This window comes from Lathyrus oleraceus, chromosome 6 (assembly GCF_024323335.1).
Source record: "Lathyrus oleraceus cultivar Zhongwan6 chromosome 6, CAAS_Psat_ZW6_1.0, whole genome shotgun sequence".
Classification (NCBI taxonomy): domain Eukaryota; kingdom Viridiplantae; phylum Streptophyta; class Magnoliopsida; order Fabales; family Fabaceae; genus Lathyrus; species Lathyrus oleraceus.
In genome coordinates, this window is record NC_066584.1 from 378,837,533 (window position 1) to 378,853,885 (window position 16,353).

Genomic DNA, 16,353 nt, shown 5'->3' on the forward strand with positions numbered 1-16,353 from the left:
ATCTAAGAAGATTTCAGACGTGTGAATTGAATAGCGAACGTGAAATCGTGGAAAATGCAGGAATCAAATGTCGATTCCCACATACAACGCCATTATTATGTCTCAAAACCATATATAATTGAAGTAGGTGGTAATAATCTTGAACCGATGATACTAATCTCCGATATAATAGTGCAGATATGGATCTGCAAGGTCATCACTCCAACGCCCATATTAATTCAAGATCCAAAATGAATGTAGTAGAAAAAAAAATACCCTATTTTTCATGTGAGATGACTTTTATATTTTGAATAATATGAAATGAACTTAAGTTATTTTAAACCTTATTTATTTGAGTCTTAGTTCCCAATATATATATATATATATATATATATATATATATATATATATTAATACTATAATTTTTTTAGACAAATATACCTATAAAATTTCTACATCAAAAAATAGATATATGATAAATCGCTATAGTTATTTGTAATTGTTTTTTAATCTATTTTTCTTCACTTTAAATTTTCCCACCATTACTTTAGCCGCCAAAAAATATCATTTTTATATTTTAATTATGATTATAGTTAAAGTGTTAATTTAATTGTATTATTTAGTTTAAAATGTTACTCAACTTTCTACTTCAAAGTTTCATGTTATTATTATGTATTTTATTATTATTGATAAAAAAATCTATTTGTATTTTAACTAACTTTTTAAAATGAACAAATAAAACTATATTAATAAGTAGTTTTATAAAGTATGTGGTAAATCTTAACAAAATTATTTTTTGAATTATTTATTAAGTTTATCAATATTTTGTTTTAACTTGACCATACCTCTTTATTTTATTTTACTAGCTACATTTTTGTTATTTTCTTTTATAATGAGTGGAAAACACAAGATTATGTTAAGATGAGATTAATGAATTAAATTAGATTAGATTAGGAACACACCACACCACACCACGCATCATCGGCAGTCTGTTTCTCTCTCCTCTGTGATAATATAAATAAAATCTGACATCATATGATCCTCTCATCTTTCTTCCTAGTTTGTTTCGTTTCTGCGTCTTTTGCTCTTTTTCACCTTATTTTCACCTCACCACTTTTTTCTCTATTTCAATTCTTTTCTTTTCATTCATTCCCACGATAATTCTAGGGTTTCCTTTACCCTCTTTCACCATCCAACAGCACTCCCAGGTACGTTCTTCTCTTCAATTTCGTGCCCTAGTTTCATTTCCCACTTCATCCTCCCTCCCATTTATCCCTCTTTTTAGCCATCCCAATTTTGATTTCAATATTCGAATTACGCCTTTGATTTTCACAATTTCGTTGGTTTTTTTATTCGTGTAATCGTGTATGTTGATTTTGACCCGTATCGTTTATCAGGTGGCATGTGTGCTGGGGCTTTTAATGTCAATTTGATTTTGGAAATACTTTTGTTGTTTTTCCCTCGTTTTCCTATGGGTTTGACTCTCAGATTGGGTTTCCCTTTTTTCTTTTTCTTTTTTCTTTTTTCTTTTCCTTTTTGGTTTCCGAGAGATTGAAATGGTGGTTTAGTAATTGGCTTGTATTTATTACAGTCTTAGGGAATGACGTTTGCTTTGGGTCTATTTATTATTGGTGGGTTGGTACAGGGATAGCGTTTGGGTGGGTTCTGTATATTGTATTAGTGCCAGTGGAGAGGGGATTCTGTGAGGATGACAGATTTTCAGTCTCTACAGCAAAAGCCTGAATCTGCTGATTCCCATGCTGATTTTGAGCATGGATTGGAGAATTTTATGCGTGGTCAGTTGGATGATTGTATGTCATTTGCTTCATGTAGCTCTTCCCGTGCACCCGATGATGAGGACGATGAGAGTGATCAGCTAGTTCGGAGGAGAAGGAGGTCTGATCTTGAAGGGGACGATTTAGCAGAGTCGTCAGCAGCACGCAGGCGGCATTCACGAATTTTGAGCAGATGGGCTGCCCGGCAGGCGCAGGAGATGATAACTACTATTGAAAGAAGGAATCGAGAGTCAGAGTTGATGGCGCTTGCAGGGTTACATACGGTGTCCATGTTGGACTCCTCTTTTCTGAGGGGGTCGCAGTCTCCTAGTTCTGGACAGGAGGGGGCTGTGGAGAGGCCCAACACTCAGGCATCTTCCATTCTGCAGATGTGGCGGGAGTTAGAGGATGAACATTTGTTGAATCGGGCACGGGAAAGGATGAGGGAAAGGTTGAGGCAGCAAAGAAGTTCTGATGCTAATACCAATGTGTCAAGTACCATGTCTGACAGTCGAGGCAGTGAGAATCGAGGGAGTTTGGGGGATGCAAGTGAGAGTGAAAATGATTATGGTACCTGGTCACATGATCAGATTGGATCGCGGAATGCACATGTGAATCGTAACGGGTCTAGCAGGGAGCAATCTCCTGATCTTGGTGAAGTTGAGAGGGAGAGAGTTAGACAGATTGTTCGGGGATGGATGGAAAGTGGTATTAGTGATCATTCATCTAATGTGAGCCAGAGAAACAACAATCACAGATCAGAATGGCTTGGAGAAACAGAGCGTGAGAGAGTAAGAATTGTCAGGGAATGGGTGCAAATGACTAGCCAGCAGAGGGGTTCACGAGGGAGTCGTAGGGATGCTCAAGCAAGTGAATCTGCTCAAGCTGTTCGGACCCGTGATATGGCAGCTGAACATGATGAGGGTCAGCCAGAGCATGTTCGGCGGGACATGCTGAGGTTGCGTGGAAGACAGGCTCTAGTTGATTTGCTTGTTAGGGTAGAAAGGGAAAGACAAAGAGAGCTGCAGGGTTTGTTGGAGCACCGTGCTGTTTCTGATTTTGCTCATCGCAATCGTATTCAGGTCTGTTGTGTACCCTATCAAAATTCAGAATTATCTTGCAATTTGTGTTTCCCCTGGTCATGGTGTTGTCACTTCCCTTGATGGAAAACCTTATCAGACTAAGAAAGCAACAAAGTCTTACAAGAAACTCATATTTAATTCAAGGCTCCAGTAATTTAAATTATAGTTGTTTTTTCAACTTTATTAAACTCTTTAGTCATGCATTATGCTTTGCCTTAATATGGAACAATCAGCATGTGTGTTCTTCTGTTCTCTGATATGTCTGGTACTCTGATTTGGACCATGGTGTTTCCCTCCTTGGGGATAGTTATATTTTGTTACTGGTTTTTCAATATTTAAGGTTGCTACATGTGCTGGAAATTTTCTAAAATGTGTTGTGGTGCTTCTTTTCTCTAAAATGTTTCTTACAGTTCTTTTTATAAACTGAAAGTCCCATGTATTATTGCCTTAAAAATTACCATAAATGTTCTTTAAGAAGTGAGTATGAAATATTTAAAAATCACCAGCCAAGAGTGGCTGATATTTTGTTGCATTATAAAATTCAGAACTTTTGCGTGTTATTTTCTAGTTTAGTTCAGGACTTATTCAAGAGGTATCTCTATGCTTTGTATTATCAAACATGTACTTAGAAGGAAATAACAAAAAAAATAAAAAAATAACAGAATTTTGTTTTTTGTTCTGTTTTTGTCGTAGTGGAAAATGGGCCAAGTTATGAATGCTTATTATAATATATCTCCTTTTGTTACATGAGCTACTGCATATTGTATCAGTTTTGATTCATCAGTTTACTCCTTTATCTTTTATTCCCTTGCCAAATAATTAATAAATCATGTGACTTAAAAATATCTATGTGCATATGACTTGGTTGTTTTACTTTTTTCACCAAGTGTACACCCTCTAGTTGTAAATTGACTATTTATACAAGATTATCATTTTCAGTCATTGCTCAGAGGCAGATTCCTTCGAAATGAAACTGTTGAAGATGAAAGGCCTCCTTCTACAGCTGCGAGTGAATTAGTTCAGTTACGACAACGACACACAGTCTCTGGTATAAGGTGTGCAATTTAATATTTACTTATAAATATGTTCATTTCACTCTGCTCATCATTTGTTCAATCTAATTAGGATTATAATTTTTTTGAAGTTTTTTAGAATCTAAATTGATATGGTAAAGAAAAACTATGATTTTGCATCTTAGACACCTCCAACTCCAAGATACAAAAGGAAATTATCATGCTGTTTTATAATTTTAATAAAATTAGTTTTTTTCCCTATAAATTCATGTTGCGGACATTGCTTTTTGTCTTATATCAAATGTTATAAATTTTGTTATGAAAATAAGATTAAAAGTGGTTAAGTTGGTCTATCTAACATCTGTGTCTAGGAGAAATAAGTGCACATTGGTGGATTTTATTTGACCCTTATGCTTTGTATAGTAAGTAACTTTGACTGACAATGGTGGATTTTTGTTTTACTCATCATTTTATTCGTTGTTAGTCCTGATATAAGAATTTATTTAGCTATTTGTTTCTTGTTGGTTTTAAATGATTTATTATTACTATTTTGCAAAAGAAATTAGCATTTTTTGTTCTCAATCAATTTTTTACTGATTTTATTATGGCAGGACACTTTTTAAGTTCCCTCTGAATTTCTCTTGAATTAATATATTTATTATTAATATATTTGTTTTATATATAATGAGCTCGTCTATGTACTGTGGTTCAATGAGGCAGAGGGTTATATACCAATTGTTTCCCCTTGGCTTGTTTCTGCTCCTTTTAAAAAACAAACTTTAAAACTAGTATATAGCTCTAGTACAGCTAATCTATACATTTGTGGTAAATGTGTTTATGATCATGCATTTATTAGAATGTGATGTGATGATGATTTTTGTTGAGTACAACTTATGCTAATTATCAACAATTAAATGGTGTGATTCAGGGAGGGGTTTCGTTCAAGATTAGAAAATATTGTTCGCGGTCAAGGCGGCACCAATTCTGATGCCACGTCAAATAGTAACAATGATGAAACAAGACATGATGAGAACCAGTCAATCAGTATCGGAGATGCCCAACAAGAAAATCACGACCAAGAGCAGATTAGGGGCCCAGAAACTGACGCTCGTCAGATGCCTAATCAAACAGGAACTTTGGAGAGTAGCACAAGTGAGACTATTAGTTGGCAAGAAGCTAGTAATCAAGGAGGGGATTGGCAGGAACGAATTGCCGAAAATGGGGGAGAAGACTGGCAGCAGAGAATTAATGGTCCGTTTAATCAGCTCAGAGATGGAAGGGAAGCCAGTGATTGGCCACAGGAAACTCCCAGAAATTCAGCTGGAGAAGATCCACATCCACAGGAAGCTCAAAGAGTTTGGCAGGACCATAACACAAGGGAAGCTGATGGTAATTGGCCCGAAGAACCTTCTACAGCCTCAAGGAATCGCCGCGGTGTTCCTTTTAGAAGATTCAACAGATTTCATCCTCCTGATGATGATAACGTATACAGTATGGAGCTTAGAGAACTTCTGAGCAGGTAATTCTTCCCTTAATTTATTGAATTTCCAACTAGTATGGAGAGATGGAGATAGAAGGTGTAATCCCAAACATGTCTAGATTTCTGTCGAAACACTTGTTCTACCTTGATATTGTATGGAACCTAGCATTATACTTCATTTATTGGCTTTCAATTTTTCAGGCTTCTTGCCTTGTGATAGTTATTGATCTTTATATTCATGTTTCAGGAGAAGTGTATCTAACCTTCTTCGCAGTGGTTTCCGTGAAAGTCTGGATCAACTAATACAGTCATATGTTGAAAGGCAAGGCCGCGCTCCAGTTGACTGGGATTTGCATCGAAACTTGCCTACAACGACTCCTGCCTCACCTGAACGAGACCCTGATCAGCAGGGTGATGAACGTAATGAGGGTCAGCATGAAGTAATTAACAGACCTTCACTAGTGTTTCCTCCTCCACCCGTACCACCGCCACAACCTCTGTGGCACCAAGACTTGCACCAAACTGGATGGTCTCGTCATACCATGCATCGCTCAGAAATTGTGAGCAATTTACTAATATAATTTTCCTTCATTACACATCTCGGTTATGTTCGTAATATAACACTTTTAAATCCTTAACAAAAAGTATTGCCTATGGGATTGCATACAGAATAAAGTAATTATATTTCTTATCATTATTCTTATAACATGCAATGAATTTAGGCTTCTATGCAAAAGCATTATGAGCAATTTATTAAGTTTGGTTCGGTTCTTGATGTTAATTAAAGTTACTTGTCATGATATTTATGTTGATTAGTGGCATGCTAAATGATTCAAAATATACTTCATATGATATCCAAGTAGCTCCAAGTAGCTCCAAGTTGAATATGTGCATTGAGAAATTAAAAGTAGCTTGAGAGCTCTGGGTAGTCCACTATTTGTGATCTCTGTTGTTAGGTCTCTTGGCTATTGATATGCCTTTCTGGCAAAAAATAGGCCAAGTTAATTACACTTTGCCTAAATCCTTTACATATATGTGTACACTTATATGCTTTCATACTACATATTTTAGAGTCCTTTTTAAATTACTTGTTTTGATTATGTCTGGGAGCAGGAATGGGAGATTATGAATGATTTAAGATCAGATATGGGAAGACTTCAGCAAGGCATGAATCATATGCAGAGGATGTTGGAAGCCTGCATGGATATGCAACTGGAATTGCAGAGATCTGTCAGACAGGAGGTCTCTGCAGCTCTGAATCGCTCAGCTAGTGAAAATGGTGTGATATTTTTTCTACTTCATTCAATGCTGTTTGTCATTGTTTTGTGTTTTGTTTTAATGAATTTATTGGTAATAGTGCAGCTGAATTGGGTGCATTTAGTCAAACATCTGTTGCTTAGTTCTGTTCAACTTTCTTATATCTCTAGTCTCTCATTTATATTAATAAATTTGTAGGATTGGGTGCTGAGACATCTGATGATGGATCTAAATGGGCGCATGTGAAAAAAGGAACTTGCTGTGTTTGTTGTGATAACCACATTGATTCGCTTTTGTACAGGTATTTACACATTATGCATGCATAAGTTGTGCTAATGAAAGAAATTAAACCCCATATTTTTTTTTACGGGGATCTAAATTATATCAGTTGCTTTTTCTGATAAGTGGTTTTCTAATTGTTTCTTCTTCTCCAAATTTCAATTTCTTGCAGATGCGGACACATGTGCACATGTTCAAAATGTGCCAACGAGTTAATTCGTGGAGGAGGCAAGTGTCCTTTATGCCGAGCACCAATTGTTGAGGTGGTCCGAGCATATTCCATACTGTAAAAAGGAAAATTAGAGCTACACCGAAAAGAAGAAATGAAACTCGAGGGCGTTGGTCTCAGTTCTGGCTGTCTTGAGGTTCTTATGTACAAGTGTTCAGTAGATGCCTTGTTTTTCTGATTACATATTGAACTTCACGAAATGTATAATTGGATTAGCAAATGGCGCTGTTAATTCATCATTCATGCGTAAATAAATAGTTGGCCCAGTTATTCTTTACAAATCTTTCTTCTACTGTAGATATTTTTTTCTTCGAAAATTCTGAGCTTTACATATTCAAACTAAAACAGAGCTCCAAAAAAAGATAGTTGGTCATTTCTGTACCTATGATATTTTGACTAAATTAAAGTGGAAAAGTATTAGTATCTCGGAGCAACCTAGGCTGAAATTAGAATGACATTGATTTCCTTTGATAATATAATAACCAAACATTTGATTACTACCTCATTTAAATCTACTTACCTGATGGCGTGTTGGGAAAAAGATTTGCCGAGGATAATAACAATGACATACTAGGATGAGTGTAGTTTTAGTTATTTACATGCGTGCTACACTTAATGAGAAATACAAATTATATTATATAGCCAGAATTGTTTTGCCAAATATCAAATCAAAATGACTTGACATTGGTAATGAATTTTGGATGGTTCCTCTAACTTTTCTTAAACTTCAATAATACTAATAATTATTAATATTACCCTTAAACTTTAATAATTTCTGGTTAAATCTGCTGAATAATTCTAGCTGACTAACTGAGTTACACGACCGTGACTAACAAGTTATAAACAGAGTTAGTTATTGGTGTCGATGAGAAAGAAAATATGAATCTCTTGCAACTTTGAAAGAACTGCCAGGAATACGATTTGATGTACTTGAAAGTGAAGTTGTAATATGTATTGGAAATTTCTAGTGTTGCAGTCTTTGAAAACAATAAAACTTTGAATTAGAAACATTTCTATGACTTGTAGTATTGTACATCAAAACAAACAGTGAACAGAGAGACTGCTGTCGGTGTAATCTGTGAATATCCGTGACAGCTTCAAATCATCCAAGGAAGTTGTAGAAGTACTGTACTACATTCTTTCTTTGTCAATGAATTGCTATTGCTTTTCATCTTCTCTCAAGAGCTTTAACTTTCTTCTGATACTCTTCATTCTCTTGTTGCAGAGAATCTTTCTTCCTGCATAACTTACCATTTTCTCTTGTCACTTGGGCAAGTTCATACTTCAACTGAGCATTATTACGCCATGAAGCTTCATTTGTGGTTAGATTCCATTCAAGGCGTAAAATCTTGTCCTCCAGCTCAACTTTACTACGCTTGCAGTCCTCCAACTCTGATGTAACTTTCTCAGTGTTTGAGAGTCTTTGCATGTAGGATACTTTCTCAGCCTTCAGCATGTCGTATTCTAAAGACAGCATCTGGTATGAAGCCTCCAGTTTTCTGTATTCAATTTCTGCTTCACATAGTGATCTCTTGAAGATGAAGAGTTCATTTTGAAGCACTTCGGTTTTCTGAAGTTGAACTTCAAGTTCAGAAATTTCTTCTGTTGCTTGTAGCCTCTCTAGTTCAGAGGCTTTCAGCTCCACCTCAAGCCCTCTAACAGCGCCCTTTAGTTTCTCTTCATTTGATTTGGAGTTTCCTAACAAAACAACTACTTTTTCATGATTAATCATCAGAGTTTCTCGGCCTTTCATCATAGCGTCCAGCTCTTCGGTATAATTATGCACCATGACTTCATATTCTGCTCGAAGATTATCAAGCTTTCCTTCATATAGCTTTACTTTCTCCTCTTCTTCTTGAAGAGCATCTTCAGTCATAGCCTTATCAGCACATAAATCATAGACATCAAGTACAACCTTAGAGGCTATTGAGTTGTGTCGAAGAAAGATGTCCGATATCTTGTCCGTTAGATGTTCAACCTCTCTCTGCAAGTTACTCACTTCAGCTGCTTTGTCCATATACATCTTTGTTAAAAACCTCTCTTCTATAGTAAACCTTTCATTCTGATTTATGTTTTCCTGAATAAGTGCTTCTAGGTCTACATTTATGGTTTCTTCTTTCAAAGCAATTTCTTCCAGCATTGAAGTAAATTTGCATTCCAAGTCTTCAATTAATTTCATTATATCAGAAAATGCAACTTGTGATTCCCCTAGTTTAGATTCCAATACTGTATATCGGTTGTGCAACGCCAAGTTTTGCATTCTTAACTCGCCATTTGACATCTGGAGAGTTTTAGATACTTGAATCAAATTCTCATTTGTAGCTTGTAATTTTAAGTTGGATCTTTTCAGAAAACCACACTCTTCTTGAGCTTCTATCCATTTTTTCTGTATGCTCTCCCCCATTATTTTCAAATCAACTTTTTGTCCCGCATTTACATTTTCCATTCTCCTGATCTCGGCCTGGAGGTATATGACAATATTTTCGGAATTCTCCAGCGCCAAATGGGTTAATGCCTTTTCTTCATTCAAATGTTTCACTTCAGCCTTCAAGCCAGATATCCGTTCTGATAACTGTGCAACTTCAGCTTCTAGTTCAAATAAAGAATTTCGATTATCATCCGAACTTTCTAACCCAGACATATTCCTTTGTTCACCCTGAGGATTCATCACATTTTCAAACGAAGTAACTTTAGATTCAAGCAACTTATTTAACTGGATAATAGTGCACAAGATTGCCTCAGTTAATTCCTTAAAATCTATTTTGCCTGCAACTTTCGAAAGCTGTGATTCATTTTTGGTGAGTGACAGAAGAAAATCTTGATCTTTCAGGTTTTCTACTGAAAGAAGAAGCTGCTTATATAACTCCAGGAACGCTTCAGTGATGTTGATAGCAGTATCAAAGTTAAACAGCAGAAAGTTTGAAGGAGAAGAATCAGAAGTGACAAGATCCTCTCCGGACTCTCCATGCCGCTCACAAAATTCGGCTTCAAGATCTTGCACTCTTTGTGTTAAAGCTAAGATTTCATTGCTGAAAGCATTAACACCATCATGTAACTTCTTTTCGAAGTTTAAGATCTGTTTCTCTTTCTCCAAAGTTTGAGCCATAAAATGTTTTGTTGCAGTTTGCATCTCTTGATCTTTCTCATCCAGAGTTTTCTCCAGTAACTGGATAGTACTTTCCATGTTTTTTTGTTTCTCCCGCATCGCTTGGCGCTCAGTTTCCAAGTTCCCGAGTTCTTGTAATTCAATCCCTTCATGCAGGCATCTTATTGCATTTTCATTGCTACTGAAATCAAAACCTGAATGATAGAACTCCTTTCTCATTTTCTCTGGCAAAAAATCTATGCTCAAACTGAAGTCCTCTTCGTCACTGTCTTCAACCCCGTGACTATTATTTTCAACATTTTGAAAGTGAAGACTATTCCTTGATAGATCAGCAATCACCATTTTCTGCTTTTCTACCTTCTTTTCAAAATTCCGGAAAATGGAAACGATATCAATATTCGACTCCTGTGTTTTATTTAGCTTCACTTCCAAATCATGGTTAAGTCCTTTCTGATAATTGATCTCATCTTTCAACTTCTTAATGACATTATCCTTCTCTTCTATCTGAAACCTGATATTTCTGCTGTCATTTTGTTTCACCATAGCGGTAAGTCGTTGAATTTCTTCCTTCAAATCACCGCTCTCTTTGCGTGACACCGATAACTCCATTTCTATATCTTTTTTATGCTTTGACTTCTTGTGTAACTCCTTCCGCAGTTTCTCCATGTCACTCATCAGCTTCCTAGAACCTTCTTCCCACATCTTCACCTCACCGTGAAGCAACTCAATTGTTACTTGCGCTGCTCCGAGCATATCCTTGGACGAACAAACACTCATAGTTGACGTTGTGTCACCGGCATGCGAAAGTTTCCCAAAGTCTTCCATTTTGTCTTGAAACTCTTTCCCTAAACTCAATGTTGCTGAAGTCGAGGATGCATGTTTCAGCGTCGAGGCATCATGGAGTGAATAGGGGCCATCGTCAGAGCAAGATGAACCTTGTCTCTCCTGCACATTGGTCTTCCATCCATTGACATTACTTTGTTGCGGTAAGTTTTCAATCCAAGAGGGAAAGGAACTATCCAAAGAGCCAATGTCATGATCTGAACATGTTGTCAAAGAACCTCTTCTCTGAAACATCAGAAAGTGATTTTATAATCTTGAAAGAAAGCCAATTTGAACAAGAACATATAACTTGAGGATAAAAGTTATAAGTAGCTAAACAATCATTGCACCTTACTGCTAAGTTCTCCTGGATAAAATATATTTTCTAAGTGGTCACAATGTGAGGACACACTTGTTCTGCTGAATGTAGTGTCAGATGCATTGGATATACTGTCCACATCATCATAGCCAACACTCATTTCCTCTCCATAAGAATTTGCATCCTTCCTGTGCATCACAAGAGCGAGATCATATTTCATGAGCATAAACTATGAAACACGAACACCAAACACGACACTGACACATCGATACTGATAAGAATTTAGAAAAATAAATGAATTAAACGTAATCGCAAGTGCCGTGTCGGACATGGACACATATTTTTTCAAAGGTATCGGTACTACATAGATCATAAGCATACACATGAAGTTGAAATAGATTAAAGTTGTTCCATAAACAGCATACCTGTAATTTTTTCTTGGTGTCAAGCACTGAATTTTAACCTGAAAAACAACAGAGGATTATTTGTTAATCATCAATTTTACATAAAACTTTTCTTATGCTGCCGACTTGGTGAATTTGTATTAACATATATAATCAATCATAAACCTTACTTGCAAGATTGCGCCGCACGAAGAGTGTTGTATCAAAGGCAATGATGCAGTAAATGTTTCTTGCCCAATATAATTTGCTAAGTTAATTGTAGCCTCCCCAAGGGTCCCAAACCTTGGAGATCCCTGCATTAAAAGTGAAAACAGAAATCATTTTCTGCTATAAATGAGCAAACAGAATCTGCAGTCTAAGGTATAAAACCAAACCATTGCTACAAGAAGCTTAAGGAGGAAGCTCTGATTACTATCTTGTAGAGAATAATCAGAAATCCATATGCTACTTAACATAGTCTCTTCCCAATCACACACTCCATTTTTAACTAATACTTTGTTTGATTTTGCTATGGTTTCTCCTGTTTCTATCGAAACTATAGAAACAAAAAGCTGGTTCCACCCTTTTTCAATCTGCATAATCAATTCATCATACATTCAACAACTACTAGAATATTTCGATCATGGTACCAAAAGAACTTGAATTCGATCATTGTAAGAGAAAAAAAACCTCAAGAGCCTTGAAGTCATAGAACTTGAAATCCAGTCTCTCTGGAAATTTATCTCTGCTATTTCTACCAGAACGATATAACATCCTCTTTTCTTTTCTATCCTTCAATTGTCTCTCGTTTTCATGATAAGCTTCATCACTGTCACATTGAAATCACATCATGTTTATGTTATGCACATCATTGAAGAAATAACAAAAGAGAAGATTTACCTTGACATGGCCATTATGGTTCCAAAATGCTGCACTGAAGAAAGCAACACAAGAGATGCATGTAACATATTACAAGAAACATGAAGTGCTTATATATAACATATGGTGTTGTGTTGTGCTAACAAACTAACACTTTTGAATTTTTTGTTTTCTAAGAGCCTTTTGCTCTCTTGAGAAGGTTATTTTGGAAATGATAATTTGAAAGTGTTTTTGACTTATGAGGTTGGTGAAGTCCAATTATACTATGTTTTGGTCAACTACTTAAGGTTCTTTCATTTCATTCATTTGAAGGATCAATGGTGTTGCAGTCCAAAATTAAATATCATGCCACCAGCTACAAATTGTATGAGAAGTTTGTCTGCGAGTTGACAATGAGTTATATAGATGTCTTATTGAAATTGCTCCTTTTTTTTATTTGTCTCATAATATAAATGTCACTTAGCATATAACAAGCAATTGATTAGCAAAAAGAAGAATTGGTAAATATTACAAGACTAACAATCATTTTGAAAGAAAAATATGCCTTTAACAAAAGGAATTTAGATTAGCCATATCCACAAAGGATTGGTTAATGATTACATATGGGATTACTTGAATACAAATCCAATTAAGATTAACAATGATTTTGAGATTTTCTACAATGATTTTGAGATTTTTTTTTTAAAATGAGGATGCGACCTACTTACAAAGAAATTATATAAGTGCTTTTGAAAGGATATTTTCAAAATTTTGAGACATTTTTTAAATTTATAGAGTGATTTCTTAGTGTTTAGGGTGACAAAAATGATATCTCATAATCATATAATTTAGTACTTTCATTTGAAAACAATTCCAATTAAAAATTCCTACGAGATAGTTAATTTAATTTGGGCTCCATTTGTTTTTTTTATATTTTTAAAAATGATTTTGATGAAAACTTTTCTTAATATATTAAAAAATTTAATTTATTTTTTTAAATTAAAAAATTAATTTTGACATCCAATAATATAAATATATATTATTTAAAATGAGATTTTTTTCGTCTTTGAGAGGATTCGAATCCGCAACCTACAATAGAGTAAAGTATTGTATTTTACTTTTAAAATAGTAAAAATGAGTTTTGGAATATGCCACATACGACTATGTGATGATGGGACACAAATGGAGTAGAATTATAAGCATGAGAGAATGTGTGCTTCTGTTTTAATATATTATTAGATTAAGACCCGCGTGATGCGCGATTGTAAATTAGTTTATTCATTTTTATTGAATTTTAAATATATTAAGAAATTATTTTGAAAAACATGATTATTAAATTTATATTACAGTAATTTATTGAAAATTATAATTAAGAGAATGATATGAATTAATCACATATAAAAATATACAATTTATTTGAAAGAAAAATACATGCTTGTAAATTAAAATGACATTTGTAATTTTGTCAAACTTTAATTATCTAATGAATAAAGGGTTGAAATAGTGATTTTCTTCTTAGATCATTTTTATCAAAAATGAGAATTTTCTTCGTATTTTCCAAGGCTCGAACACGTGACCTTCAATGGAGATTAAATATTATATTTGTCTATTTGAAAAGTGGAAATAAGATTTTGGAGGTGCCACATAAGACTATAGGATGATGTGGCACAAATGAAATAGAATTTTTAACATGTGTCGCCATATAATCCGAAGCTTCAGATTTAATATATTATATAGATATAAAAATATATAATTTATTTGAAAGAAAAATACATGCTTGTAAATTAAGAATGACATTCCTAATTTTGTCAAACTTTAGTTATCTAATGAATAAAGGGTTGAAAATGCTAGTTGATATATTAATTTAATTGTTTTTTAAATAATTATTTTAATTTTATTAATGCGATTGTAAAAATTTATTTGATTTTATCGTTGATATCAATTCAAATATGAGTGTTCTTTTTTAGACATTATTCTCAATATTTTTATTATACTCTCTAAGGTTACATATCTATTTTAAAGTTGAAATTTAGGAGAATATATATCGTTGGGATAATGATTTTCTTCTTAAATCATTTTTGTTAAAAATGAGAATTTTCTTCGTCTTTTCCAAGGTTCAAATTCGTGACCTCCAATGGAGATTAAATATTGTATTTGTCTATTTGAAAAGTGGAACTATGATTTTGGAGGTGCCACATAAGACTATAGGATGATGTGACACAAATGGAATAGAATTTTTAACATGTGTCGTCATATAATCTGAAGCTTCAAATTTACTATATTATATTGATAATAAATAATAGATACTTATAAAAATTACATGATGATAGAGTGTCATCAACTACCCATGTAACCCCATTAATTCGTCTTCACTCATTTGATAGCCCTTTTATTCTTAACTCGTTTCCATCCCTGATCTCCCATGGTTTAGCACTCAAAGAGCATGATTTGAAAAAGTTGATTAGGGTTTCAATTAAAACTATAGAGAAGAAGGAGTTTCTCACTCACAGTTTAGCTTTTTATATAGTACGTGTTAGAAGCATCATTTAAACTTGTTTAGCATGTAGAATTACATTCTATTTATAATACCTCATTTTTATCAAACGGATTTTAAAAAGAGTTCAAAGAACGTGGCCACCATAGTGGAATATTACATAAATGTAAAGGCGAGAAACACCGAAAAGAAGGCGCGTGATGTCAAAGAACGTGTTCCCGACGCTAAGGGTTCACACCACCAGATGAAGAGTACTTATACCCCTCCCATAAAAGATAAGATTGCGTTTAAGAAATCAGGCACGGAGACAGAGAACTTCATTCCCCTGAACACTTGCCATGGACAAATTTGGTGATAGGTTTTTCATGCACAACATCCCTACAACGCCTTTTCCAAAGAAAGATGTAATGGGTCCTAAATTGGGAAGATGGTGAAAGTTCCATATAGTCAAGGGACACCACACTGAAGATTGTTACCAACTCAAGAAAGAAATCTAAAGAATAAGCAAGGAAGACACGTCAAGAAATATGTAAAGGGTAACTCTTCCTAGGGTCAGACAAGCCCAACTCACGAGGATGAGATGATACGGGGAGCCCCATGCCCAACAAAGCAAAATAAGTCTCCCAGGGCGAGGGCAATAAAGTTGTGGGCCACATGCTCAACACCATAACATGAGGATTTTATGGAGGTGGGGAGAGTAGTTTTGCCCATATAAGGTATGCTCACCAAATCCTAAATATAGAAGACCTCCCCGACGTCAAAGGTGAATGCGAGGCTTTGGAACAAGAAGCCACAGTCATTTTTTTAGAATTATTCAGTCGACATCCATCCTCATAATGATGACCCATGTTCATTACCGTCAGATGGGACGAATGAGAAATCAAAAGAGTCCTCGTAGACCAAGGAATTTCTGCAGACATTTTGTATTATGAGGCATTAGAAATACTTCGCCTCGACCCAGAGGACTTAAAACCCTTTAAAGGTTCGTTGATTGGATTCTCCGGGGGAATAGGTACAAGCAAATGATACATCGCGATGAAGAACACTTTTAAAGAGTAGGACCACCAAAGAAATAAAGGTTAGGTATTTGGTTATTGACGCCATCTCTTATTATAACATGATTATAGGGAGACCAACATTTAACTAGTTATGTGTCACCTTATCCACTTTGTATTTATGCATGAAGCACATTCTCTCTGATGGGTGAGTGGGATTTATCCAAGGACATCAAGAGATTACCGGGAAAGGTTACATAGAAAGCCTCAAGATGAAAAGGG

The 16,353-nt window shown here is 34.9% G+C and overlaps 2 protein-coding genes across 3 annotated transcripts; one reads left to right on the top strand and one right to left on the bottom strand.

Annotated features, from left to right (window-relative positions):
• The first annotated feature begins 928 nt into the window (after positions 1-928).
• LOC127098641 (uncharacterized) lies at positions 929-7,375 on the top strand. Of its 2 annotated transcripts, none has more exons than XM_051037286.1 (8): positions 929-1,187; positions 1,377-2,836; positions 3,776-3,891; positions 4,778-5,368; positions 5,577-5,889; positions 6,443-6,608; positions 6,785-6,887; positions 7,038-7,375. In XM_051037286.1, the coding sequence occupies exons 2-8, from the start codon at positions 1,688-1,690 to the stop codon at positions 7,153-7,155; spliced, it is 2,556 nt and encodes an 851-aa protein (XP_050893243.1). In that variant the 5' UTR covers positions 929-1,187; positions 1,377-1,687; the 3' UTR covers positions 7,156-7,375. The 2 variants fall into 2 exon arrangements, with proteins under 2 accessions (XP_050893243.1, XP_050893244.1); XM_051037287.1 differs by having other exon boundaries at positions 1,813-2,836.
• A 681-nt stretch (positions 7,376-8,056) lies between these two features.
• On the bottom strand, positions 8,057-12,638 carry LOC127095748 (uncharacterized). Its single transcript, XM_051034394.1, has 7 exons — positions 12,625-12,638; positions 12,415-12,553; positions 12,120-12,317; positions 11,916-12,038; positions 11,767-11,804; positions 11,373-11,529; positions 8,057-11,268 (listed from the first exon to the last, which is right to left on the bottom strand). Exons 1-7 carry the CDS (start codon positions 12,636-12,638, stop codon positions 8,263-8,265), a joined length of 3,675 nt encoding a protein of 1,224 aa, XP_050890351.1. The 3' UTR covers positions 8,057-8,262.
• Between the last annotated feature and the right edge of the window lie 3,715 nt (positions 12,639-16,353).

Coding starts and splice junctions, on each gene's coding strand:
- LOC127098641 (XM_051037286.1), top strand. CDS start 1,688: ATGACAGATTTTCAGTCTCTACAGCAAAAGCCTGAATCTGCTGATTCC. Junction 3,892..4,777: donor CACACAGTCTCTGGTATAAG/GTGTGCAATTTA, acceptor GGTGTGATTCAG/GGAGGGGTTTCGTTCAAGAT. Junction 5,890..6,442: donor CCATGCATCGCTCAGAAATT/GTGAGCAATTTA, acceptor GTCTGGGAGCAG/GAATGGGAGATTATGAATGA.
- LOC127095748 (XM_051034394.1), bottom strand. Junction 12,318..12,414: donor ATGACTTCAAGGCTCTTGAG/GTTTTTTTTCTC, acceptor TTGATTATGCAG/ATTGAAAAAGGGTGGAACCA. Junction 11,269..11,372: donor CAGGAGAACTTAGCAGTAAG/GTGCAATGATTG, acceptor CTGATGTTTCAG/AGAAGAGGTTCTTTGACAAC.